This window comes from Psittacula echo (assembly GCF_963264785.1).
Source record: "Psittacula echo genome assembly, chromosome: 25".
NCBI lineage: Eukaryota > Metazoa > Chordata > Aves > Psittaciformes > Psittacidae > Psittacula > Psittacula echo.
Window position 1 is genome coordinate 596,824 of NC_137760.1, and position 24,063 is coordinate 620,886.

Consider the following 24,063-nt stretch of genomic DNA (forward strand, 5'->3'; position numbering starts at 1 on the left):
TCTAGGTGGCAAAGCAAGGGTGGATTGCCATGTAGGTGACACTGGTGCAGCGCTCACCCTGGGTAGGTGATGCCCAGCACCAGCTTTCTATCCTGGCTCTTCCGCTGTGGGAGCAGGGGCTGGGCACTCGCACTCTGTGAGCCATGCTCCAGGACAGCCAAGTGCGGGCATCAGAGACAGTGCGTAGATGGAGTTTGAGGTGGTAAAGCGAGGGTGGATTGCCAGGCCGGCACAGCCCTCCCATAGGATCCTCAGGAGTGTGGAACCTTCCCTTGGGGTTTGGCACTCTGCGCTCAGAGTCCTTCGCACACATTCTTCTGCTGTTCTCCTATCTTTGCACTAAAGCAAAGACAGCAAAGCCCTTTTATCTGTCCTGGCCTGAGACTCTTCACATTTCAGTGACAAAAATTAAAATCCTAAATCTAAAAAAAGAATTTGTCAGATATGAATGCAGGGAAGGGAAAAAAAATAAAACCCAACACCAAAAAAGCCCAGACTCAGAGGAAATCATGATAAAGTCGTGCTGAGCCTCTCCTCCGCAGCCCACGGGTGTTCAGGGTCAGGAGTGCAGACACTGAAATTCATTTACATGTGACATCCCCAGTGAATGTTGGAGCTTTCAGAGAGCAGCTTCGTGAACCCCCTGCAGCAGCGCAGAGCTCTGGGAGCTCCTTGGGAGCCACAGTGCTTCTCCCAGCACACGCAGCCACCAGCACCAGAAACAGGAAAATGGATTTGAACTCGGGGGGGTGGCAGAGAATTGACTGATTCTGCTCTGAGAAGTCTGTTCTATCTTGTCACTGCCTGTTCCTCCTTCAGCAATGCTCCATAACAAAAGGCAGCAGCTCCATCACCCAGCTCCTCCTCCTGCCATTCGCAGCCACGCGGAGCTGCAGCTCTGGCACTTCTGGCTCTTCCTGGGCATCTCCCTGGCTGCGTTCCTGGGCAATGGCCTCATCATCACCAGCACAGCCTGCGACCAGCACCTCCACACCCCCAGGTACTTACAGAATCATAGAATCATAGAATAGTTAGGGTTGGAAAGGACCTTAAGATCATCCAGTTCCAACCCCCCTGCCATGGGCAGGGACACCTCACACTAAACCATGGCACCCAAGGCCTCATCCAACCTGGCCTTGAACACCGCCAGGGATGGAGCATTCACAACCTCCCTGGGCAACCCATTCCAGTGCCTCACCACCCTCTCAGTAAAGAATTTCTTCCTCATATCTAATCTAAACTTCCCCTGTTTCAGTTTGAACCCGTTACCCCTTGTCCTGTCACTACAGTCCCTGATGAAGAGTCCCTCCCCAGCATCCTTACAGGCCCCCTGAAGGGGGGGGGGGGGCCCTGAAGTATCTGAAGATACTGGAAGGCTGCTCTGAGGTCTCCACGCAGCTTCTCTTCTCCAGGCTGAACAGCCCCAACTTTCTCAGCCTGTCTGCATACGGGAGGTGCTCCAGTCCCCTGATCATTCTCGTGGCCTTCCTCTTCCTCAGTCTCTCCCTGGGCTGCATCTCCACCACTGTCCCCAACTCCATGGCTAATTCCCTCTGGGACAACGGAGCCATTTGCTGTCTGGCTGTGCTGTCTGGCTGTGCTGTCTAGGTCTTCCTTATGTTCTTCTTGTTTGGAGCAGAGTTTTCTCTCCTCACTGTCATGTCCTACAACCGCTACGTGGCCATCTGCAAGCCCCTGCACTACAGGACCCTCCTGGGCAGCAGAGCTTGTGTCCACATGGCAGCATCTGCCTGGGGCACCGGGTTTCTCACTGCTCTACTGCACACAGCCAATACATTTTCACTCCCCTCTACCAAGGCAATGCTGTGGAGCAGTTCTGCTGTGAAATCCCCCAGATCCTCAAGCTCTCCTGCTCACACTCCTACCTCAGGGAAGTTGGGCTTCCTGTGGTTGATGCCTGTTTACCATGTGGGTGTTTTGTGTTCACTGTGAGGTCCTGTGTGCAGATCTTCAGGGCCCTGCTGAGGATCCCCTCTGAGCAGGGACGCCACAAAGCCTTTTCCACGTGCCTCCCTCACCTGGCCGTGCTCTCCCTGCTTGTCAGCACTGGTACCTTTGCCTGCATGAAGCCTCCCTCCATCTCCTCTCCATCCCTAGATCTGGCTATGGTGGTGCTGTACTCAGTGTTGCCTACAGCAGTGAACCCTCTCATCTACAGCCTGAGGAACCAGGAGCTCAAGGATGCTCTGAGGAAGCTGGCAGCTGGATGTGTTTCAGCAGCCATACACTGCCTGCTGTCCTCTGCAAAGGGCTCCCAGTGTAGGTCATGACAGGCCAAGTCTGTCTTTGCTGCTTTCCAGTTGAGGCTTTTTCCACTTGTGAAGTTGTTGTCTACAAAGACATGTCAGTTTTCATCCCCTGCTACTCCAATATCTGCCCATCTTGTGCGATCCACAGATTTTGTGTCAACTGGGGGGATCTCTCATTCTATTTAAGGGAAATAAATGATCCTGCAGCAACTTCTTCTCTGTGCTATGTCCTCAGCGGGGTGGTGCAAGGCAAGGCGCAACAAGACAATGCAGGGTGGGTGGGGCAAGGCAGGGTACGACAGAACCGGTCACCCTTGTGCCCGCAGCCACTGGGCAACCGGCGCCCAGTGACCGTCCTTCAGCCGGGAGGCTGGGCACGACCAGGGGTCTCTTCAGAGCTCTCAGCCCCAGCCACCACAGCTCCGAGGCATGGCCAGAGGGAGATCACCAACCTGACTGCAGAGCTTCTGTGCAGCACCGCAGAGAGCCTCACGTTTCTCTTGCTGCATGTGCAAAGGGGAGCAGGGGTTCAGTGTCTGCAGCCCCAGATGCTGGGGACCAGGAGCTGCTCCACACATACCGTCTGCTGCAGCAGCTCTTTGCTGCCTGCCAGTTGTGCAGGGCTCTGCACAGACTCTCTCCTGGCTCCTGCGTCAGTCTCCACAGCCTCTGGGGAGGCCGGATCCAGCTCTGGCACCCCTTTCCCTCACTCTTTCAGGATGTGGTCCTGAGCAATGAGCTGGGTGACTCTGCTTGAGCAGGGGCATTGGGCCAAACCAGATGGTCTCTAGAGCTCACTTTCAACCTCGGCCAGTCTGTGGCTCTGTGAACTCACCACTGCACACCTACACAGAACAACAGAGGCTCCTTGCACCTTTGTGACCCTGCAGAACAGTGTTCAGGTGCTCCTGGAGCAGGCAGAGTGCCTGCTTCACTTCTTCTGCCTCCATGGCAGGGTGAGAGAGGAGCAGCACAAACCCTCCTCTCTCACGCTGGGGCCCTTTCACAGCACAGCAGACACAGGACAGGTCGTTGGTGAGCAGCGAGGGCTCCCCAGGGCCAGGGGGAATCTGGCCCCTCGTGTCGACCACACAATTCCCTTTGGATTGTAATCAAAAGGATGCAGCATGGCCGTGGTCCCAAGCTTATGTTAAACATACAGGAAGCGTTATGATGCCATCTGTAAGTAAGGCCAACCTGAACCTTGCTGTTGTGGTTGTACATAAAGATGAATTATATCTCACAAAGGAATAGGAATGGAAAAAACCCCGATGGAATGGGAATTAACATCATGCATGACAACCATGACACTTCTGAAACAGGGGCACTCTAAGCAATGCCTGGAGAAAACATAAAAACAGAAGGCCGAGCAATCAGTGGGTCTGCTCACAGAAAGCCCACTGACATTAGAATGTATTATACTGACTTTACTAAAGCAAGTAACAATGAGAAATCCTGCCAGCAGGCATTCAAATTGCATTGTTGGTACAATTTTACTTTTACATGATCCATGCTTGTATTTTGATTTTACACATGGGGTGCGGAGCTATCATTTGATTTCCTTATTGTAGAATGCAAATTGTGGAATTTGTGTATGACGGGGTGGCCATGGATAGAAGAATATATGCTTCCAAATGTGCCTATGCCTGGCCTAAACTTGTCTGCAGCAGCACTGCAGAAAAACATCCCCTTTTATAGGCAAGAGTGGATCAGAGAATCATAGAATAGTTACGGTTGGAAAGGACCTTAAGATCATCCAGTTCCAACCCCCTGCCATGGGCAGGGACACCTCACATTAACCAGGTCACCCAAGACTCCGTCCAACCTGGCCTTGAACACTGCCAGGGTTGGAGCATTCACAACTTCCTTGGGCAACCCATTCCCGTGCCTCAAAACCCTCACAGGGAAGAATTTCTTGCTTATCTCCAACCGAAACTTTCCATCACAAATGGTGATAAGAATCAACACATTCCAACTCTAAAGGGAATGAAAGGAGACATCATTTCGATAAGATGCCGAATTCAAAACAATACTGAATGCATGACAACAGTCTTACACGCTGTAGCAAGCTATGTCAAGGGAGAGGGTGTTGTAAACTATGCTGAAGGGAAAAACAACATACACACCTGCCCTTTTAAACATGAGTGCTGGCGTACCTTTGAAATACCTCATCCAATGCTTATAATGTCTCCTCACATCTATAACATTGGCCCCTACTTAGTCAAAAACACAGGTTCACAGCAACTGTTATTTAAATCATCATGGTGCCTCAAATGAGTGGAATTGTCCATGCAAATTAATGTTTCTGCAATCCAATCAGCTTGTTCATCATTTTTGGGAACTTCTTATGCAGGATGGGCACCATGGGTGCGTAAACGAACCTTCTTTTCTCAAAAGCGAGCAAAAAGAGATGTGACTGGAATTTTGGGAACAGGATTTAGAGTTGTAAATAGTACAGACTCTGAGGTACTAATTAAGACACTAACCACAATAACCAGTGATTTGAGCAAATTGAGACATTCGCTATGATCTTCCCCTTTGGCTCTGGGAATGAACCAATGGCTTCTTTCAGATATATTACCTCAATGGGGAAAAAAGAATAAAAAAGACCATCAGGTGATCATAGACGCACTTGGAGTAGTCCAAACCAGTGTCTCTCTAGCTCTCAGTTGTATCCGGGCTCAACTATGGATGCAATCAATGTCAGCTGCAGTCATAAGAGAAGGCGAAGAAGGTACCTTACCCGCTGAGATCTGAAAGTGATCTGGGATAACACAATTGAATTTGAAAAGAAATTCCAGTCCTGGTGGTATTCAGTCAGTTTTACCTATGACCCTATTGGCAGCACAGCCACTGCTTTTGTTTTGACTATACACAATGCTTTGGTACGTACAGTATACCCAATCGTTGAGTTAGGATTAAACCGCAACAGGACTGTATTCTATCCCCTGCATCAGACAGTATGAGCCTGGAAGGAAGGAAATAAATGGCAAACTGTTGATGTTGATGCATGCGTTGTGCGAGAGCAAAAGGGGTTCATTTGTTACAGTGATGCTACCAAAGCTCAAGACATTTGTCTTGACGCTGACCAGAATGTCTGCTATTTCAAAATACATCCTCATGATGACTCAGAAACTGTACTCTGCACTGGAAAAGGATGTGCCTGCATGAGAACTTCAGATGTGTGGATAACCTTACTGTGCATACACGTAACCATTCTAATACTTGTGTTTGTAATTTTGTTGAGGTTATAGGATGTGATTTTACTTATTCAGCTCCTGTTGCATCTTATCAGTTGCTACAGTCTGACTACGCACTGATCCAAGGCCTGCTGCCTACCCCCACTGGAACGAGTTACACCTTGATAAGAAGACTGTTACAACATGAAGACCTGAGATGATTGCTGAAGCACTTTATATTTGTTAGCAGCTACATCTTTGAATGAGGAGAGAATTTTACACCAATCAATAATAAAAGAATGTGTGACTGGAGTCACTGAAGCTCCGCCTGAGAGGGAAAAACAGCATAAAAGTGAATGAGAGAGGTGGGGAGATAGGGAAGACTCCATCCTAAATTCTGGGATCAGTCAACGGGCTGACCCTGTCTTCTCCCCCATAGGGATGCCTCTTGGGTAAGAACTTGACCTTATGTGAGCCCCATAACTAACTCATGGCAGCTGTTACTAGTGATTATAGTTGGGTTGTTTATAGCTTCAAGCTTGTTTTTGCTTGTTTTTGTCAGCAGCAATCACAAACCTTCATTTGTCAGGATTTGATTTTAACAGTGTTATTCCGTAAACTGTCAGCGTTGGTCCTTCGTGGGCACCAGCAGCTGCCAGCAGCAGGTAACACATCTGAATAAAGTAGGCAGAGCTGCTGAGGGGTCCCCTGATGCTGTTGGCACATTTCCATGGACAAGTCAGTCGAATCTTCCTCTGACCCACCAGGACTGTTCAGTGAAGGGTCCCTATAACGAGATGCTGACAGACTGGTCGGGCACAAGGGTCTTGGCTTTCCTGGGGTGCTGATGGACAGATCAAACACTAGAGGCCAAAAAATGTCTCCTCCTTTCACATGACACCCTCTTTGTCTCCTCTTCTTCCTGGCTTTTTCCCCGTGTGATCCCCAGCCTGGAGCTTGAGCGCCGTAATGCGGGAGATGTAGAAAGGAGGGGTCTCCTGTGATGCCACTGAGATATGGAGGGAGAAGGAGAAAACATCGAGGAGGTCGAGAACGTGCCCTCATCTCCCTTGCCCCTGTGCTTCAAGGCTTTCCGCCGCACTGACCCAGCGCAACGCCCACAGGCTTTCCCCTGCGCTGCCTCACGGCGGCGCGGAACCGCTTCTCCTCGCTTCCTCCGTTCGGCCCAGGACAACTTCCCGCAGGGTCCAGGACCAGCTTCTGCTTGTGCTCCACCGCTGCAGCCTTCACAGAGCGCATCCGAAAAGGAAACCCGGCCCCTTGGGCTCCTGGAAAAAAGGTGCCAGGGTAGAAAGCTGTTGCTGGACCTCAGCTTCCCCTGGCAAGCACTGTAACAGTCCAAATACTGAGGCTTCGTGCTTTCAGACATTCAATAGTCTTTCAAACTCTGTTGTGCCTCCCAGAGCTCAGCTCCCACAGCAAAGGTTGGCAGGACAGAAAGCTGGTGCTGGGCATCACCTTCCCTGTGGAAGCACCCTAAACTTTGCTAGAGCCTGTTGACTGGTCACAGCAAACAAGGAGAAGGTTGAGCTACTCAACAGCTTTTTTACCTCAGTCTTTACACACCTTTTCCCACACCTATCACGATGCTGGGGTAGCAAAGTCCCTCCCCCCATAACAGAACATCGGGTTCAAGAACATGTTAGGAACCTGAACATGCCTAAGTCTATGGGACCATACAAGACACATGCCAGGGTCCTCAGGGAATTGGCTGATGTAGTTGTAAAGCGCCTGTGTGTACTGTTTGAAAAGTCCTGGCATCAGGTGAAGTCCATTGTGGCTGGAAAAAGGAAACCTTGCACCCCTTAAAAGGGGTTGAAATCAGGCCCCTGGCAGCAGCAGACCTGTCAGCCTCTGTGCCTGGGAAGGTCATGGAACAGATCCTCCTAGAAGTTATGCTAAGGCACATGGAGGACAGGGAGGTGATCCAAGAAGCCAGCATCACCAAGGGCAGTTCTTGCCTGACCAAATTAGTAGCCTTCTATGACAGAGTGACTACATCAGAGGACAAGGGAAGAGCTATGGATATCATCTATCTGGACTTCTGTAAGGTCTTTGACACAAACCAGCCTCCTCTCTAAACTGGAGAGATACAGATTTGATGGATGGACTATTTGGTGGATAAGGAATTTGCTGGATGGCCATGGACTCCAGAGGGTAGTAGTCAAAGGCTCCATGTCTGGATGGAAATCAGTGTTGAGTGGTATCCCTCAGGGGTTCTGTATTGGGACCTGCACTGCTTAATATCTTCATCAATGACACAGTGAGATCACTTGCACTCTCAGGACACTTGGAGAGGGCACCAAGCTGAGTGGTGTGGCTGACATTCCTGAGGGACAGGATGCCATCCAGAAGGACCCAGAACCTGGACAAGCTCGCTTGGGAACCTCATGAGGTTCAACAAGACCAAGTGCAAGGTGCTGCATTTGGGTCAGGGCACCCCCCCAGTGGTGCCAGGACTTAGGAGTACTGGTGGGGAATGTGATGCTCCAATTGACTGGATGGCCGCATGCAGAGAGTTACAGTCAGCAGCTCAGTGTCCACCTGGAGACCGGTGACAAGTGGGGTCCCTCAGGGGTTGGTGTTGGGACCGATCCTGTTCAACGTCTTTGTCAGTGACGTGAACCGCAGGATTGAGCACCTTCAGCAAGTTTGTGCTGACACTGAGCTGTGTGGTGCCATGACACACTGGAGGGAAGGGATGGGATCCAGAGGGACCTGGACAGGCTGGAGAGGTGGAACCTCTCCAGATTGAACTTAAGAGGTTCAACAAGGCCAAGGTAGGGTCCTGCCCGTGGGTCGGGGCAATCCCAGGCACAGACACAGGCTGGGTGGAGAAGTGATTGAGAGCAGCCTGAGGAGAAGGACTTGGGGCTGTTGGTTGACCCGGCTTCAGTGTGCGCTTGAGACCAGAACCCCCCTGTGCTGGGCTGCACCCCCAGAGTGTGAGCAGCAGCTCAGGGAGGGGATCCTGCCCCTCTGCTGTGCTCTGGGGAGACCCCCCCTGCAGCCCTGTGTGCAGTGCTGGGGTCCCCAGCGTAAAGACATGGAGCTGCTGGAGCAAGTACAGAGGAGGCCATGAGGATGCTCAGGGCCTGCAGCAGCTCCCGTTTGGAGCCAGGCTGAGAACATTGGGGCTGTTCAGGCTGGAGAAGAGAAGCTGTGTGGAGACCTCAGAGCAGCTTCCAGTGTCTGAAGGGGGCTACAAGGATGCTGGAGAGGGACTCTTCATCAGGGACTGTAGTGATAGGACAAGGGGTGATGGGTTCAGACTGAAACAGGGGGAGTTCAGGTCAGATATAAGTAAGAAATTCTTTACTGTAAGGGTGCTGAGGCGCTGGCTCAGGGTGCCCAGAGAAGCTGTGGCTGCCCCATCCCTGGCAGTGTTCAAGGCCAGGTTGGACACAGGGGCTTGGAGCAAGCTGCTCCAGTGGAAGGTGTCCCTGCCCGTGGCAGGGGTTTGGACCAAGTGACCTTTAAAGGTCCAAACAAAACTGTTTGAGGGCTCTCTGAAGAGCTCAGGTACACACTGCACACCCACCTCAGGCTGCTCCACAGAAAGTGCCACGACAGAAAGCTGCAGCTGATGCTCACCAGGCCCAGTGCTCACTCAGACACCTCATCCTCATTCAAACCGAAGCCCAGCTCCAAACAGACCCCATCATGCAATGTAACAGGGTAATGCAGGTCTGGATGCAGGCAGCAGGGTGCAGCTCCCGGCACAGGCAGGTTCAGGCAGGCAGTGCTGCTGCAGGCACTGCACTGTGGTGCAGCCCATGGAGTGCTAGTCTACTCCCTCCCTATCACTCTCTAACTGGAAGCACTAGGATGGTCATAGAGCTGGGCACCCTTGAACTGTGAAGCACCCCAAACCAGAAACCTGAACACAGCTGGGCACCCTCAAACTAGATCCACTAGGATCCCCCAGAGCTCCCCGCCAACTGCACTCCTTAAACTGGGAGCACTTGCATCCTCTACAATCGCAGCACAGCCATCCCCTATGCCTCCTATTGACACTGACCCACAGGGCACTCAGGGTAGGGGGCATCATCCCACCACGTCAGAGAGGTGTTGCTGCAGCACAGCCCTGGCAAACCATGGAGAAGGGTGGCGGGGGTCCCCTCCCTATTTGCACCAAAGCCCCCAGGAAACACATCTGTGCAAGGACCAGCTGCCTGCATCTGTTCACCCCAGACCCTACTGAGGACCACACTGCAAGTGTCTTCATGCCTCCCCCAGCATTCCCCCCCCACCAGCCCCACACTCCCCACCCAAGCAAGGAGGAGAGAAGGGCACCACTGTGGTTTAACTCGTTTTATTTAGACTCAGAAAGGTAACTGCAACTCAGCTGGACCGTGCACACATGAGGCTGAGACCCAGTAGAAACGCAGTAAGTCAGGAGTGGGGTGGGACAGGGTGAGCTGCAGCAGGGAACAGCATCCAGGCTGCCAAAGGAATGGTCAATTGTTAAGAGGAAGGTTTATGAGAGCTGCCCGCAGTCAGTAATGGTGATCTTCTTGCTTGTTTTGCCATCTTTGGAGCCACAGCGCTCCATGGCCTCCACCACATTCATTCCCTCCTTGACACAGCCAAAGACAACATGCTTGCCATCCAACCTGCAGAAGAAGAACAGGTCACAGCTGGCACCTGCAGTCTGCACACAGGGACCTCAGCACCAGGCCTCATGTGCCATCTCCCTGCCCAGCTGGGTGCTGGGGACCCCTGACTCACCATTCAGTCTTGGCAGTGCAGATGAAGAACTGGGACCCATTCGTGTTGGGGCCAGCATTGGCCATGGAAAGGATACCAGGGCCTGTGTGCTTCAGGATGAAGTTCTCATCAGAGAACTTCTCCCCATAGATGGATTTGCCACCAGTGCCATTGTGGCGCGTGAAATCACCACCCTGCAAAGAGGCAACATTTCAGGTCACAGGGGCAGAAAACTCTCAAACCAGGCTGAGGCCTCACAGAGGCTGCAGGCAGGAGGCAGAGCTGCCCTCCCACCCCAAACCTGCCAACACCCAGCTCCAAAACCCATGCACGCGCCAAATCTCCTCACCCACCCACCTCCCTGCTGCTGTGGGAGCACCACGCACCTGGCACATGAACCCAGGAATGATTCTGTGGAAGCAGGACCCCTTATAGCCAAATCCCTTCTCGCCAGTGCTCAGGGCACGGAAGTTCTCTGCAAAGGAAAATGAAAACCACCATGAGCTGCTAATTTTGTCCGTAATTAGGGATAACATTAGGGTTTGGTGCAGCTGCAGCACTGCCAATACCACTTCACCTACCTGCTGTCTTAGGGACCTTGTCTGCAAACAGCTGCAAAGAGAGGAGAGACTGTCAAAGTCAGGCTGGGGTGAAGACCAGCAACCTACTCCCCAGGGGGCACCCCAAACCCATGGGGATCCCCTGCCTCTCTGAGCCCAGGGACTGTGTCCAGGAGACGGATCCCAACCGTGCCTGCAGCTGCAGAGCACTCCCCACCTCGTGGCTTTCACCTGGAAGCATCTGGAAACTCTGAACTAACAGACTTGGCATCCGAACGAGTTGAACTATGCCACACGTCTCTCACGAGCACGGAGGGCACCGTCCACTCTGCCCGCTGGGGATGAATTAAAAGCCTCTCCGGCTCCAGGCTCTGCAGAGCGCACGCTCCCGATCCCCCCGGGAGGCTCCCGAGGCACAGCCGTGCAGGAGCGCGCACCGCGGCAGCCGCAGCGGCTCCGGAGCGCAGTGCGCCCGTGCCAGAGATGCCTCACCCGGGCTGCGGCTCCGCGGGGCGACAAATGCTTCCCTTTGGCAGCGACAGCGCCGCGACCGCCGCCCCGGAGCATCGGCGGGAGCGGCTCAGTTGCGCTGCGCCCCAGGGCAGCCGCCGAGCGCAGCCCCGACGCGGGGGGAACTGGCACAAAATGGCGGCGAGGGCAGCGCGGCCCCGATCCCGCAACGGGGGAAACGCCGCCGCCTAACCCTCCCTCTTCCCCCCCACCCCAGCCTCTCCCGGGGCGGAGCGCAGCGCCGCTGCAGCACCGCGGGGATGGCGGTAACGGGGTCCCGGGGCTGGCACCCGCCGCCGCCACCGCTCCCCAAGCGAGGCCTTTGTTCCCGACGGGGCCGCAGCCACATGGAGGCGGCGCGGTGCCCCCGCCCCCCCCGCCCGGCTCCGCGCGGGAAACAGCGCTGCTGCCCCCCCCACCTCGAAGGTGACGCGGCCCAGGGGCTCGCCGTTGGCGGCGATGTCGAAGAACACGACGGGGTTGGCCATGGCGGGGCTGAGAGGGGCAACGGCGACGACGACTCCAGACGGCGGGCGCGGCGCAGCGCAGCAGAAGGAGCGCAGCTCCCCGCCGCCCCTTATGTAGGGCATGGGGAGAGCCCGCCCCCACTACGGCGCCGGCCAATAGCCGCTGGAGTTGTGGCGGAGCGGCGGGGCTGGTGACCAATCAGCGACGGCACGTTTGAAATGAGGAGGGGGGGAGAGGGGCGAGGGACGCGCGGGTCCGCGGCGGGGCAGGGCGGGGCGCACATGCGCAGTGCAGGCGCGGGGCTGGGGGGCTGTGGCGCCGCGGTCGGGCTGACGGGCGCTGGGTGGGATCCGTGAGGCGGACGCCGTGAGGCAGGCGCAGGGCCGCGGTGCGGGACCGGCAGCTGCGAGCTCCATTCCAGGCGGCCTGTCCCGGGACGTGGGTCCCGCCGGGCCCCGCTTCGGCTCGGACGAATCCCTGAGCCCTCCCGCAATGATCACTGTGGTGGGCATGGGACGCAGCCCATCCTCCCCTCGGGATCCCCGGCCCGGGATAGATGTGGGGCAGCCCCACGGCGCGGTGACAGGCCGGAGGAGGCCGCGCGGGGCCGCTCCCAGCCCAGCGACACGCGTGAGCCCCGCCAAAACGAAATCCTTTAATTGGCAGCGATACGGAGACGGTACAAGGAGCGCGGCGGCGGGGGGAGCCGTGGGGCAGCTGCGGGGTCCGAGCCCCACACACTGCACCCCCCCCGCCGGGGCGCGTTACAAGGGGAAGCGGCGTTTGCACATTGATACAGGGCCCGCACGACGCGCTTGCCTTTAAATAGGGGGGGGGGGGCAGTAGTGTTTCTACACTATGTACAGCCTTGTGCTTCTGGCAGGGCTGAGCCCATCCCTCCGTCCATCCCATCACATCCCTCCCAGGGAAGCCCCCTTGTTAGGGGGCGTCCTGGCTCTGCGGCAGCCAGGGGCACACCAGTGCTGCCCCCCAGTCCAATACTGGGGGGGTGAGGATGGCTCAGTTGTTCTCGAAGAGGGAGAGGAGGTCATCGTTGCTGCTGCTGGGGAGGTCGGGGGGGCCCAGGTAGGAAAGCAGCTCATCAGGGTTCGTCAGCTCGGGCAGGAGCTGGGGGCGCAAGCGTGTGATGACCGGCTCCCCCGCAGCTCCTCCCCACCCGCCCCATGGCGGCCGGGGTCCCAGTCCGGCAGCGGGACCCCCAGCGACCCCGCCTGGGGTACTCACGTCGAGGGCAGGCTCAGACCCATCGCCCGTCCCGGCCATGCCGGGCGCAGGGGGGAAGGAGAGGTCCGTGGCATGTGCCGGGCGGGGGGGGCCCAGCGGGGGCCGTGCTGGTGCGTTCCGGTGGTGCAGTGGCTGTGCTGGCTGGCTGCCTGGAGCAGGGTTGTGCAGTCCTGGTTGCACCGGCGGGTGGGACGGCTCCATCCGTCCTGGTGGGGGCAGCTGGGGGCGGAGAGCGCAGCTGTGAAACCCTCCTTCCACAGGAACATCCCCCCGTCCCTCTATGGGGGTCTCAGGGGAGCCCCCACCTGCAGCCCAGCTGACCTGTGTGGGGAGAGGAGGTCCAGGGGGCTTCTCAGGGGCCAGGAGGCCACCAGGGATGTTGGACTGGTAGGAGATGGGGGGGGGTCCCGGTGTGAAGTCACTCAGCGTTGGTGTGCCAGGGGGGCCGGGAGGAGGGAATGGCTCTGGGAAGCCCCCAGGTCCCGGAAAACTGGAACCTGCAGAGGAAAGCAGTTGATTGGGGGTCAAACAATGTAGATAGGGTTTGTCCCTTTTCTCCATTGGCCCCGCCATACCTGGGGCACCATAATCGGCAGCAGCACCTGCCGGCGTTGGTGGCAGTGCTGGGAAGGGCGCAGAGCTGGGTCCCAGGGCCGCAATCATCTCCATGATGCTGGGCAGCACCATGTGCGTGGGACTGAGCGTCCGGCACCGCTTCAGCACTGGCCCCTCTGGCTCCTCCTTGACATGGATGTCAGGTTTAACTGGGACGGGTTTCCAGCTGCAGGTCGGGTCGATGGTGATCTCCTCATGCTCCGAGCTGGTGACAACAGGATGGTGGGGAAGGCTCAGACTGGGGTAGGGGGTGACTGCATGGCCCCCACGTCTGGCACCATGGCCCCCCATCCAGACAGACGGAATGGTGATACTTACTTCTGGATATAGATCAGGATGCCCAGCATATACTGGTCTACCTCCAGCCCCTCCAGCAAAGCCGTTTTACTGCAGGCAGGGAGAGGCAGGGTGAGGGGAGGGAACCACCCCAGCAGGCAGGGAAGCAAAGGCACAGCCCCACAAGGGCCCCCACTCACTTGCAGACAGGACACCGCCATGTCCCCCTCTCACAGTTGAGCTGCAGATAGGACTCCAGGTCAAAGCACTGGGGGGAGAGCAATGGCTGAGTCGGCAGAGGGGGAACACAGGCTGGGGGACACCCCCCAGCCCTCTGCCACCAATACCCCTACCTGTATGTGCCGGCAGTCGTGGCCCCTGGCTGGGAGCTGAATCCTCCGGAAGGTGATGGGACACTTGAGGGAGACCTTGATGGCCGTCTGCTCCACACCATCCTCACCATTGGGCCCCGGAGTCCCTGGGATTGTCCCACTGCTGAAGTTGCGCTTGACTGTGGGGGAAGTTAGGGGCACTGAGGGTCAGAACTCAGATACCGGGATTAGGGCAGCACTGTAGTGTGGTGCCCATCACCCCCATCAAGCTGCAGTCCCCAACCAGGGTGTCACCCCCAGCCCACCCAGGATGCCGGGTGCCAGCCGCAGCACTCACTTTTGGTGATGCAGTGCTCAGCAGGGAGCAGGCGCTTCTTGATGAGACCCTGCAGCACTGAGCGCACCGAGGGCCGGTGCACCAGCTGCAGGACAAAGAGGTGGGACTGCAAAGAAACAGAGGAGCTGAGCCACGGTGCCAGCAGCCCCCACCCCGCCACAGGGACAACACCCCCCAACGACTCACGCAGCAGCAGGCGGTGACAGTGATCTGGATGGTGTTCCTGCCGGGCTGGCAGACATGCTTCAGGTAGAGCGGCTTGTGGGAGGTCTTGTTGTCGCCACGCTCAATGGTGAGCGGCGTGGCGTTGACGCTCACCTGCACAGAGGCTGGCCAGTTGGTGTTCATCTGCCGGTCCTCATGGTGGTAGCACTTGAACTGCAGCTCCAGGTCAGGCCTGGCAGGACAGGCAGGACAGTGGGCAGGGGTGTGGGCAGGGATGTGCTCACACGCGAGCCACTACACCAGGTACCACCACACCATAGAGCACCATGCAGTACTGAACCACACCATATACCATCATGCCCAACCCCGCTGCATGCTGTGCTGCAATACAACACTGTGCCCAGCCACGCCATGTACCATCCACACACTGCCCCACCACACCGCGGCGCACAGCACCATGCCATGCCGTGAGGCACTGCTCTGTGCAGCCCTGTGCCAAGCAGCACCATACACTGCCGTGCTGCTGCGTGCCACGTGTCATGCCGTGCTTTGCCTGCCGCACCACCCGCACCTCATCATGAGGGTCTTGTAGACGGAGTCGCGCAGCTGGAAGACATGGTTGCTAACGGCCAGGTTGTGCTGCAGGCGGAAAGGCTCCAGCACCACGCCATCCCGCACCGGGAACGTCAGCCGCAGCTCCTCGCCGGGGGCCGGCCCTGCCCGGGACACCATCACGAGACCCCGCGCCCGACCACGCCTCCAACAAGCCCCGCCCACAGAGACCACGCCTCCCCATGCAGGAAGCCCCTCCCATCCCATGGCAGAAGCCCCGCCCACCACAGCCATGCAGGAAGCCCGCCCCACCCAGGCCCCGCCCACCAGAGTCCATTGACCCCCCAAGCTCACAAGCCACTCCCGCTACCTATAGCCCCGCCCCCTTCGCAGGAAGCCCCCTGCCTCACTCTGCCCTCATTGGGCAGCGCCTTAGAGGACACGCCTCCTGCGCTGAAGCCCCTCCCTTTGCCTTAGATGCCTCCCTGCAGCACCCTGCTCTTAAGGGGGCAATGCCGCCTGCTTCAGCAGCGCGGGCTACACAAGGGCCCTGGGGCATGGGGAAAGGGGATCTCTGCAATGTGGCTACCCCACCCCACGGCAGCGCTCCTCCGCCCCCGCCAGCGGCACCTACCCGAAGGGGACGGGTGCAGGGAGGTGACGCTGGGCTTCACGTCTGGCAGAAAGGGTGACTTGACATCCTGACCGGGGGACACATAGGGGGGGATGCCGCTGCCCGGTGTCATGGGTGGTGTGGGGTTCCCGGCCAGCGGTGAGCTGGGGTACCCCGGCATAGACCGGCCCGGCTGCAGAGGCACCGCGCACCCTCAGCACCCGGCCGGGCCGGCACAGTCCCCCACCCCACCCGATGCCAGGACTCACCCCGTTGACGGCTGCCTGGCTGTAGGTGCCAAAGCCAGCATTCTGCCCGTTGAACTGGTCAGCCGGCTGCGGGAAGAGCAAGGTCCTGGGGGCTGGCACCAGGGGACGGCAGACACCCGGCCTCCCACCCTGCATCCACTGTGCTCCCTGGGGTACCTTGTAATAGGGTCCAGCGCTGCCCGAGGTGGAGAGGTACTGGCTCATGCCCTGCTGCAGCCTGTGGCCAGGGTAGGAGGGTGACGGAGCAGAGGGCTGGGGGGCACTGGGAGCATACTGGGCCCCAGCTGCAGCGTACTGCCCACCCTGGAGGTACTGCTGGGCTGGGTACCCCTGTGGGGCCGGGGGGTCAGTGCTTAGTGGGGAGCTGTGGGGAAAGGTCCCAGCGCACCATAGCCCCACCAGTCCGGATGCTCACCTCGTTGGAGTACGCCCGCTTGAGGCCCTGGCGGGGGAGCTGCTGGCTCGGGGTGGGACCGGGGTAACTGTGCTGGGGGACCCGCTGCCCTCCATACAGGGCACCGGCACCAGGTGCCCGTGCAGGGCTCATGCTCACAGGGGAGATGCCGGAGGAAGCCATGACACCTGCCATGCCAGCCGGGCTCATACCGGCAGGGCCACGGGGTCCAGCATGAGGCAGGAACTGGCTGCTGAAGGGCTGCCCAGCACCCATCTGCAGTGGGGAAGAAACGGGGTCACAACAAGGTGGGGGGGGCACTGCCAGCTTCCCAGCTCTGTTGCGGGTGGGCTCTTACCGCACCGTACTGGCTCAGCTCCTGGCTCTGCTTCTCCTGCAGTGCTGCCACTGTCGCTGTAGCTGTGGCTGTGGCTGTGGCAGCGGCGGCAGCCACGGCAGCAGCAGCAGCTGCCTGGGTGAAATCGGCAGGGGGCCGGCTGGCGTGCGAGGGGAGCCCCATCCCACTGGGGCCGCCAGGGCTGCCAGTGTAGCTGGAGGAGAGAGAAGCGGAAAAGGGGCATGCAGTGGCCCCACAGTGGCCATGTGCCAGGACAGGGGAGTGCAGAGATGGTCTTACCCAGCAGCGAAGCCTGGTGTGCCAGGGTAGGTGCTGCGGCTGTAGACGCCCGGCTGCACGTAGCCCTTCCCAGGTGCCCCCTCAGCAAAGGGCTGCTGTGGCAGGAACGGCGGTGAGCTCATACCTGAGCCAGTGCCGGCCATACCAGGCAGCAGCGGGGTGCTGGAGCTGCTTCCCCCAGGACCCATGGGGCTGCCAAAAACCTGGGGGGAGGACGGTGCAGTGGGTGAGGCCGGGGCAGCAAGTGAGGCCATAGCAGCCATGCCCATCTCTAGGGTGTCCTCATGTGAGCAGTGTGGATGCGGTGGGTACCTGGCTCTGGGAGGTGTTGCTGACACCCCAGACGGTGGTTACCACGGAGAGGGATCCCGCCGGCTGATTGGTGCTCGGTTGCCAAGGAACAGCCTCATATGCAAATGAACCATCACTATAAGGAAAAACAAATTAATTAAAAGCGGATGGAGGGAGGGATGGAGGGGCCACAGCACCGGGGCCGAGCTCACCCGTGGGGCGCAGGCGGCAGGGAGGGTTTCATGGGGTTCATGGGGTTCATTGGCGGAGGGCGGGTGCAGGCTGGGTCTTCCGAGGGTGCGGCGGGCGCTGCGGGACGGTGTCACAGGGGCTGCGGGTGACAGAGGGAACAGCGGGTGAGGGGCGGGAAGCCCGGAGGCTGCGTAACGCTCCCCCCCTCCCCGGCACCACCGGGACCTGGCGTCCTGCCCGGGGCTGGCAGCGGGAGCCGCCGGCACGGGCCCCGCCCCGCAATACCCCCGTCCCCGTCCCCCCCGTGCTGATTTCCCCCCAAAAAACCCCGCGGATACAGCCCCCCCCGCGGGCTTCCCCGCACGCTGCAGGCGGGGGAATCGGCGGGGACTCCTGGGGCGAGCCCCGGTGGATGAGGGGGGAAGCGGCCTCCCCTGCATCGCCCCCGCCCCCGGCCCGGAGCCGCCCGGGGTATTTCCAGCCCGGGTCACGCCGGCGCTTTCGGTTCCTTCGCGGCCCCCTGGGAGGTGCCACCCGCGCAGAGGCCGTGACAGCCTCTCCCTCCCCCCCGCCGCGGGTCCGGTGGTACCGCGACCTCCCCCGCCGTTGCCACGGCAACCGGTGCCCCCGGGCACGGCGGAGCGGGAGAGGGGGGCGCGGGGCCATTTTCGGCCGCGGCGCGGAGCTGCGTGCAGAGACCCGCCCGGCGCTGCCCGTCCCCGCCCGGCGCTGCCCGCACTCACCGTCGCGAGCGGCCCAAAATGGCCTTTGGCGGCGCCGGGCGCGCGCGGCTGCGCGGAAGCTGCGCGGGACTTTCAGCCCGCGCGCGATCCCGGCTCCATGGCGGCGGCGGCGGCGCGGGGGGGACGGGGCGGGGCCGGGCCAGACCGAACCGAACCGAACCGGGCCGGGCCGGGCCGGGCGCGCGCCGCCGCCGCCGCGCACAATGGGGCCGCGAGCGCATCAGTATGCACGGCCCGCCCCGCGCCGCCCCGCCCCGCCAGGCGCGGGCAGCCGAGCGCCGAGCGGGGGGCCCCGCGCGCTTGACACTTGGGGGGGGGAGGGGTCGTGCGTGAGCGGATGCGGCAGCGCGCGGGGCGGAGCGCTCGCGGAACAGTGACAGACGCGGCTGCGACACCAGAGCGCGCCCGCGGGACACCCGGGAGCGGGGCTTGCCCACGCGTGTGCACCCGGCCGCGCCGTGTCAAGTGTGCGGTGCGCTCCGCCCTCGGCTGAAGCAGACCCCCGCGGTTACGAGGGAGGCCGAACGCGAGTCCCGGGCCGGGGTCACCCCCTCACCCCCACCCGGGACCCCACCGAAGGCCGAGCGGCCGCAAGACACAGTGCTCGCGGGACGGACACACGCAACACCCATCTAACGCCCAGCAGCGGTGATGGGGCCAAGTGCTGCACCGGACCGAGGATAACGGGAGGAGGCTGGACCCACCGCGCTGGACAGCCCCTATGTGCTCTGGAGCAGTCCCTCCGCGGAGAAGGGAACCGAGGGTCCCACCCGCCACGGCTGCAATAACGGCGGCCCCAGCACCAGCCAGACAAGGACTCCAGGCGCTAGCGTTGGGGTTTTACAAGGTCTGTAGTTAAGGAGCTGGGGGGAGGCGAGCGAAGGACAGATGGGCAGACAGTCAGACAGACGGGAGCATGCTGCGGCAGCCGGGCTGGCGCCTAGGACAGGTCCTTGAAGGCGTCGAGGTTGAAGGCCGTGTCCAGGAGCCGCTGCAGCTCCGTCAGGTGGGTTTTCTTGTTGCCGGTGGCAGGGGCAGCTGCTGGCTCTCGCCCTGCATACCTGCGGGGGAGACAGTGGGGATGAGGGGGGGTCTGGACCCCTCAGGCTCCCCCCCAGCATCACAGCCACACCCCTACTCCCCCCGAGTCCCTACCAGACAGGCTTGGCACGGTTAATGGTGGTGCGGAGCCGGGGTTTGACATAGTCATAGTAGCCCTGGTTCTTGTGCTCCTCCTGGCACCACACCAGCTCAGCAGCCGGGTACTTCTCGGCTTCCCGCTGGAGAAGATCGAAGGGGAACGGAGAGAGCTGTGGAGGACACGGAGCAACGTCACAGTGGTGTCACAGTGGCCACAGCACTCCCAGCCTGTGGGAACGTGCTCACCTGCTCCACCCTGGTGATGGCCACATCGGCCTCCATCTGCCGGGCCTTGCGCTCACGGGTCAGGTCATAGTAGACCTTGCCAGTGCAGAAGAGCACCCGCTTCACCTGCTCGGGGTTCTGTGCTGCTGGGCCGCTGTCAGGGATGACGCGGAGGAAGTGGGTGCCTGCCAAGGGACAGGATGGCACCATCAGCCACAGCAGCACAGGGCACGGTGCCAGCATCCAAATCTTGTGCCAGGCCCTTTGGGACCCCAGCCTCAGCAGGCGAACCAGAGAGGCAGGGCCATACCAGCCAGTACCGGGTCCAGCTCCCAGTAGTACAAACCATCACGACTCAGGGCTGCCAAACCCCAGCTGCACCGCTCCAGTAGGAAGCGGTTGTTGATGGAAGTGATGGCAAACACTGGGAAGCTGAGCTGTGTCACCCCAGGGTGCCAGACTTGGCAGCAATAAGGGGTGGCTCCAATTTGCTCACTAGATGTCAGCAACCAGCACACTCTGACCACGTCTGGGTGAGCACAGGAGGAAGGCAGCTTGGTGCCACACCGGTGCAGAGCTCCTGCAGGGGCTCTCTGCGGTGCCCTGATGCCGGTGGTGTGAGCCTTGCTTGCTGCTCTTTGGCACAGGGAGGCTGCTGTCAGGCGGACTTTACCCAGGGCTGCTGGGTCCTGCCCTTCACCCTTCATCCCCTGGCACGGGGCGGGGGAATGGACACCTCCACTGTGCTTGTACCTGGCAGCATGTCGTCAAAGCTGGAGCGAGCTTCGGGGTGACGCAGCAGAGACTTTGGAGTGAAGATTATCAGCTGGAGAGGAGAGAAGAAGCAGAGTGAGGTCATCAGCCTCACCAGAAATACCAACCTGCCCATCCTGCCTGCCCCTGCCTGAGCTCAGGGAGCAGCTACAACAGATTTGCTCCTCGCTCGGCTGCTGTGCTCTCCCAGGCTGTGCACCAGTTTCTGACAGCACCGGCTTTCCCAGTCTGGGTTTCCCCTGGGGAAGAGGCTCAAGTGCTGCTAGGGACGTGCCTGCCCCATGGCCAGAGCCAAAGGCAAGTGGCTGGACTGGGTTATTATTGATGTTCACTGCCCCAATGTCTCTGCCCCTGCCATGAAGCACAGGAAGGGGTGGCAGCCACCCAGGCTGCACGAGCTGGCTGGCTGCATGCCATGTACCAAGCCAGCCCTGAGCACCAGGAGGTCCTTGGTCCGGACAGGGGCAAATTGCCCATGTTTGCTGCACCAGGAGGTAGAAGAACAAGCCCATCCTAAGCGCTGCCCCCAGACTGGGCAGGGACACGGGGCTGCCAGCACTGACCGGTTTGCGGAAGGGCAGGAGGATCTGGCGCCGGAGGACGTGGAAGAAGTTGGCAGGAGTAGAGCAGTTCACAACGATCCAGTTGCACTCATAGAGCTGGCGCACGTCAAAGTCATCCAGTTTCTGCCTCGGCGAGCACAGTTCAGGGGATTTCAGGAAACACAAGGTGCATCTTGGCCTCGCAGCTCCAGCAGTGGGGAGAAGAGCGGCACCCAGCCCTCCCTCCCTCCCTCCTCACCCCCTCTGGAGAGACTTTGGAGGGGCTGCAGTTCTGTGCTTCTCATCTTGGGGCAACCCCTCCTAGGCCCCCCTCTGGCCACCTCTGCCTTGAACTGTGCAGCAGCCCCAGGGGTGGTGGAGGTGCAGCCTGGGCACCAGGTTCAGCCCCTTTCCCCACACCCTCCCAGCTGCAGCGCAAGCCCAGGGCACCCGACACCTCCTGCTACACCCGACCCGACCGCAGCACCGTGCTGAGCCCCCCCGAGTGTCGTTGCCCCCCTCCCCAGCTGAAGGCAGCGGTCGGATCCAGGACGCAGGAGGCTGAGCTCAGCACGGCTGCCACTCACGGGGAAGACATCGGGATCATCGTTGCACATCTGCAAGAATCGCTCTGGCCGGGCGGAGGAGTGCTCAGGACCCTGCAGGGACCAGCAGGGGACAAGGTGAGCAGGAGGCAAGGCTGGTGCTAGACCCCGGTGCTGGGCACTGCCACGCTGCAAGCGGTGCTACCTGCCGCTGCTGCCCTTGGCTCTGCACCTGGTGCAGCCAGGCAGTGGCACCCCTGGGGTGCCCGCGAGATGGAGGGTCCTTACCATGCCCTCCATGCCGTGGGGAAGCAGCAGGACGATGCCGTTCTGCCTGACCCACTTGGCTTGCCCAGGACAGATGAACTGGTCAATTATGCACTGCGCGGTGTTGTGGAAGTCCCCGAACTGGGCTTCCCAAAGCACCAGGGCGTTGGGGCTGGCCATGGCGAAGCCCAGCTCGAACCCTGAGGGATGGGAGAAAAGCAAGGGGTTATCCTCCTGGAGCATCTCACCCCTGTCTGCCAGCACAGACCTCACTCACCAAGGACACCGTACTCCGACAGGGAGCTGTTGCAGACGGTGTAAGGAGCCTGGTTGGGCCAGAGGTGGTTCATGGGGATACAAGTCCTCTTGTCCACATTCTGATCATGCAAGACATGGTGGCGATGGCTGGAAGAGGAGAAAGCATTACTCCATTGTCACCCTTTGGATCCCTTCCAGTAAGGCTGGAATTGCCTTTACCAACAGCACGGCTTTACCTGAATGTCCCCCTCTCCACATCCTGTCCGCTCAGGCGGATGTGGATGCCATCTTTGAGCAGGGAGCCGAAGGCCATGTACTCTGCCAGGGCCCAGTCCACCGTCCGGTTCTTCACCATCTCCCCACGGGTTTTCAGAATACGGCTCAAACCTGCCAGGATAGAAGCTTGGTTTGTAGACAGGACTGGAGGGAGCTCCAGCAACACCGTGTTTGTCCCATAACCTGCCCACAGACTGACAGACTGCAAACACCCAGAGGCAGTGGAACAAACCCACCCCTGCCAAAGGGATGAACCAGCGATGAGAAATTGGAACTGCAGGAAAAGGATCAGCTCTGAAGAAGAGTTACTCCTCACTTCACTTCCCATAGCCACAGGTCCCTTGTGAACTAATCCTCAGACTCACAGAAGGGTTTTGGTTGGAAAGGACCTTCACAGGTCACACCTTCCACTGGAGCAGCTTGCTCCAAGCCCCTGTGTCCAACCTGGCCTTGAACACTGCCAGGGATGGGGCAGCCACAGCTTCTCTGGGCACCCTGGGCCAGCGCCTCAGCACCCTCAGTATAAAATAGCTTCTTCCTTATGTCCAATCTAAGCCTACCCTCTTTCACTTTAAAACCGTTGTCCCTTCTTCTGTCACTACAGACCCTGGTAAAAAGTCTCTCTGTGCCTTTCTCATTAGCCTGCTTTATATACCAGAAGGCCACAGTAAGGTCTTCCAGGAGCCTTCTCATTTCCAGGCCAAACACCCTGACCTCTCTCACCCTTTCAGCACAGGAGAGGTGTTCCAGCCCTGGGATCCATTTGGAGGCCTCCTCTGGAGCCTTTCCAACAGGTCCACGTCCTTGTGCTGGGATCCCAGAGCTGGATGCAGTGCTCCAGGTGGAGGCTCAGGAAAGCAGAGTAGAGGGGGAGAATCCCTTCCCTGCACCTGCCAGCCACACATACTGAAGCATTGTAACAGGTCCCTTCTTTCCAGGCCGTGTCCCAGCCCTATCCCACATCTCTGGAACAAAAACTCAGTGTGGCATAGCTTCTGCAAGCTCCTACCTCCATGGATAGTGAAATCCTCCACTGGCACTGAGCTGGCCACTTGACCAATGTGTGTCAAGTCCTCTTCATTCAGACCAGTGGAAGGGCAGGTCATGCTCCGCGGCTGGCCATCCAGAGTGAAGAAACCTGCAGAGGAGGAGCAGCCCAAGTGTTGTGGGAGCCATGCCCAGCTCCATGTGAAAAGCTCAGGTCACGGGCACCCTGAAGCAAGGGTGAGGGCACCAGGAGCAGAGAGCACCACCCCACCTCCCCACCAGGCTGATTTACTGGAAAAGAGCTGCCACAGCTCTAGAGAAGCCAGGTCTTTGCTAGGGGCCTCCAGGATGCTGCTAGTCACTTACCAGGCCAGGGTGAGTCCAGCCAGTGCTTGATGTGCAAAATCTTTTCATCCTTGGATCTTGCATGGGCCTCCTCACAGATCTTATCGTACTTGGCAATTTCCTCCTGAAAGGCAGAACCAGGAGGTGGAAAAGCATTAGCAAGGTCTCCCCAGACAAGGGTGCCAAGCCTGGGGGCCCTGGCACAAGCTTCAAGGGTGTCAGAAGGCACAGCTGGTCCCCAAAGCAGGGGAGCCTTTGAGAGCAAAGCTGCTGCTGGAGGCCCCTGCACCCCAAGGGCAGCTCTGCTAACTGACAACTCTTATTC

General features: G+C 59.3%; 3 protein-coding genes across 23 annotated transcripts in view; all 3 read right to left on the minus strand.

Moving 5' to 3' along the window:
• Positions 1-9,779: 9,779 nt before the first annotated feature.
• On the minus strand, positions 9,780-11,788 carry PPIA (peptidylprolyl isomerase A). The gene is made up of 5 exons (XM_080634609.1): positions 11,670-11,788; positions 10,762-10,792; positions 10,567-10,655; positions 10,202-10,374; positions 9,780-10,086 (listed from the first exon to the last, which is right to left on the minus strand). The coding sequence occupies exons 1-5, from the start codon at positions 11,736-11,738 to the stop codon at positions 9,951-9,953; spliced, it is 498 nt and encodes a 165-aa protein (XP_080490735.1). The 5' UTR covers positions 11,739-11,788; the 3' UTR covers positions 9,780-9,950.
• Positions 11,789-12,354: 566 nt separating this feature from the next.
• ZMIZ2 (zinc finger MIZ-type containing 2) lies at positions 12,355-19,159 on the minus strand. 8 transcript variants are annotated; one of them, XM_080634593.1, is made up of 19 exons: positions 18,380-18,509; positions 17,657-17,775; positions 17,466-17,580; positions 17,154-17,356; positions 16,875-17,067; positions 16,538-16,792; positions 16,279-16,452; positions 16,123-16,188; positions 15,875-16,046; positions 15,260-15,404; positions 14,710-14,920; positions 14,524-14,629; positions 14,208-14,365; positions 14,055-14,122; positions 13,897-13,965; positions 13,539-13,783; positions 13,285-13,460; positions 12,964-13,182; positions 12,355-12,846 (listed from the first exon to the last, which is right to left on the minus strand). In XM_080634593.1, exons 2-19 carry the CDS (start codon positions 17,704-17,706, stop codon positions 12,739-12,741), a joined length of 2,733 nt encoding a protein of 910 aa, XP_080490719.1. In that variant the 5' UTR covers positions 17,707-17,775; positions 18,380-18,509; the 3' UTR covers positions 12,355-12,738. The 8 variants fall into 8 exon arrangements, with proteins under 8 accessions (XP_080490719.1, XP_080490718.1, XP_080490715.1 ...); XM_080634592.1 differs by having other exon boundaries at positions 12,355-13,182; positions 15,875-15,941; XM_080634589.1 differs by having other exon boundaries at positions 12,355-13,182.
• A 48-nt stretch (positions 19,160-19,207) lies between these two features.
• The window catches only part of OGDH (oxoglutarate dehydrogenase), a 32,988-nt gene continuing 28,132 nt past the window's right edge, over positions 19,208-24,063 (minus strand). For all 14 annotated transcript variants that reach the window (XM_080634577.1, XM_080634582.1, XM_080634581.1 and 11 more), the window contains 11 exons: positions 23,760-23,862; positions 23,416-23,544; positions 22,367-22,517; positions 22,150-22,277; positions 21,894-22,072; positions 21,648-21,719; positions 21,082-21,204; positions 20,498-20,570; positions 19,766-19,929; positions 19,535-19,689; positions 19,208-19,440 (listed from right to left, as the gene is read on the minus strand). In XM_080634577.1, coding sequence (XP_080490703.1) covers positions 19,320-19,440; positions 19,535-19,689; positions 19,766-19,929; positions 20,498-20,570; positions 21,082-21,204; positions 21,648-21,719; positions 21,894-22,072; positions 22,150-22,277; positions 22,367-22,517; positions 23,416-23,544; positions 23,760-23,862 — 1,398 coding nt within the window. In that variant the 3' untranslated portion in view covers positions 19,208-19,319. The remainder of the gene's footprint in view (positions 19,441-19,534; positions 19,690-19,765; positions 19,930-20,497; positions 20,571-21,081; positions 21,205-21,647; positions 21,720-21,893; positions 22,073-22,149; positions 22,278-22,366; positions 22,518-23,415; positions 23,545-23,759; positions 23,863-24,063) is intronic.

Bases quoted from the DNA above. Each gene is read 5' to 3' on its own strand.
- ZMIZ2 (XM_080634587.1), bottom strand. From the start codon at position 17,706: ATGAACCCCATGAACCCCATGAAACCCTCCCTGCCGCCTGCGCCCCAC. The intron at 17,581-17,656 runs GTGAGCTCGGCC...TTTTCCTTATAG, and splicing joins CTGCCGCCTGCGCCCCACGG to TGATGGTTCATTTGCATATG. The intron at 17,068-17,153 runs GTAAGACCATCT...TCTCTCCTCCAG, and splicing joins ACACCAGGCTTCGCTGCTGG to CTACACTGGCAGCCCTGGCG.
- PPIA (XM_080634609.1), bottom strand. From the start codon at position 11,738: ATGGCCAACCCCGTCGTGTTCTTCGACATCGCCGCCAACGGCGAGCCC. The intron at 10,793-11,669 runs GTGGGGGGGGCA...CTCTCTTTGCAG, and splicing joins TGGGCCGCGTCACCTTCGAG to CTGTTTGCAGACAAGGTCCC. The intron at 10,656-10,761 runs GTAGGTGAAGTG...TTTCCTTTGCAG, and splicing joins CAAGGTCCCTAAGACAGCAG to AGAACTTCCGTGCCCTGAGC.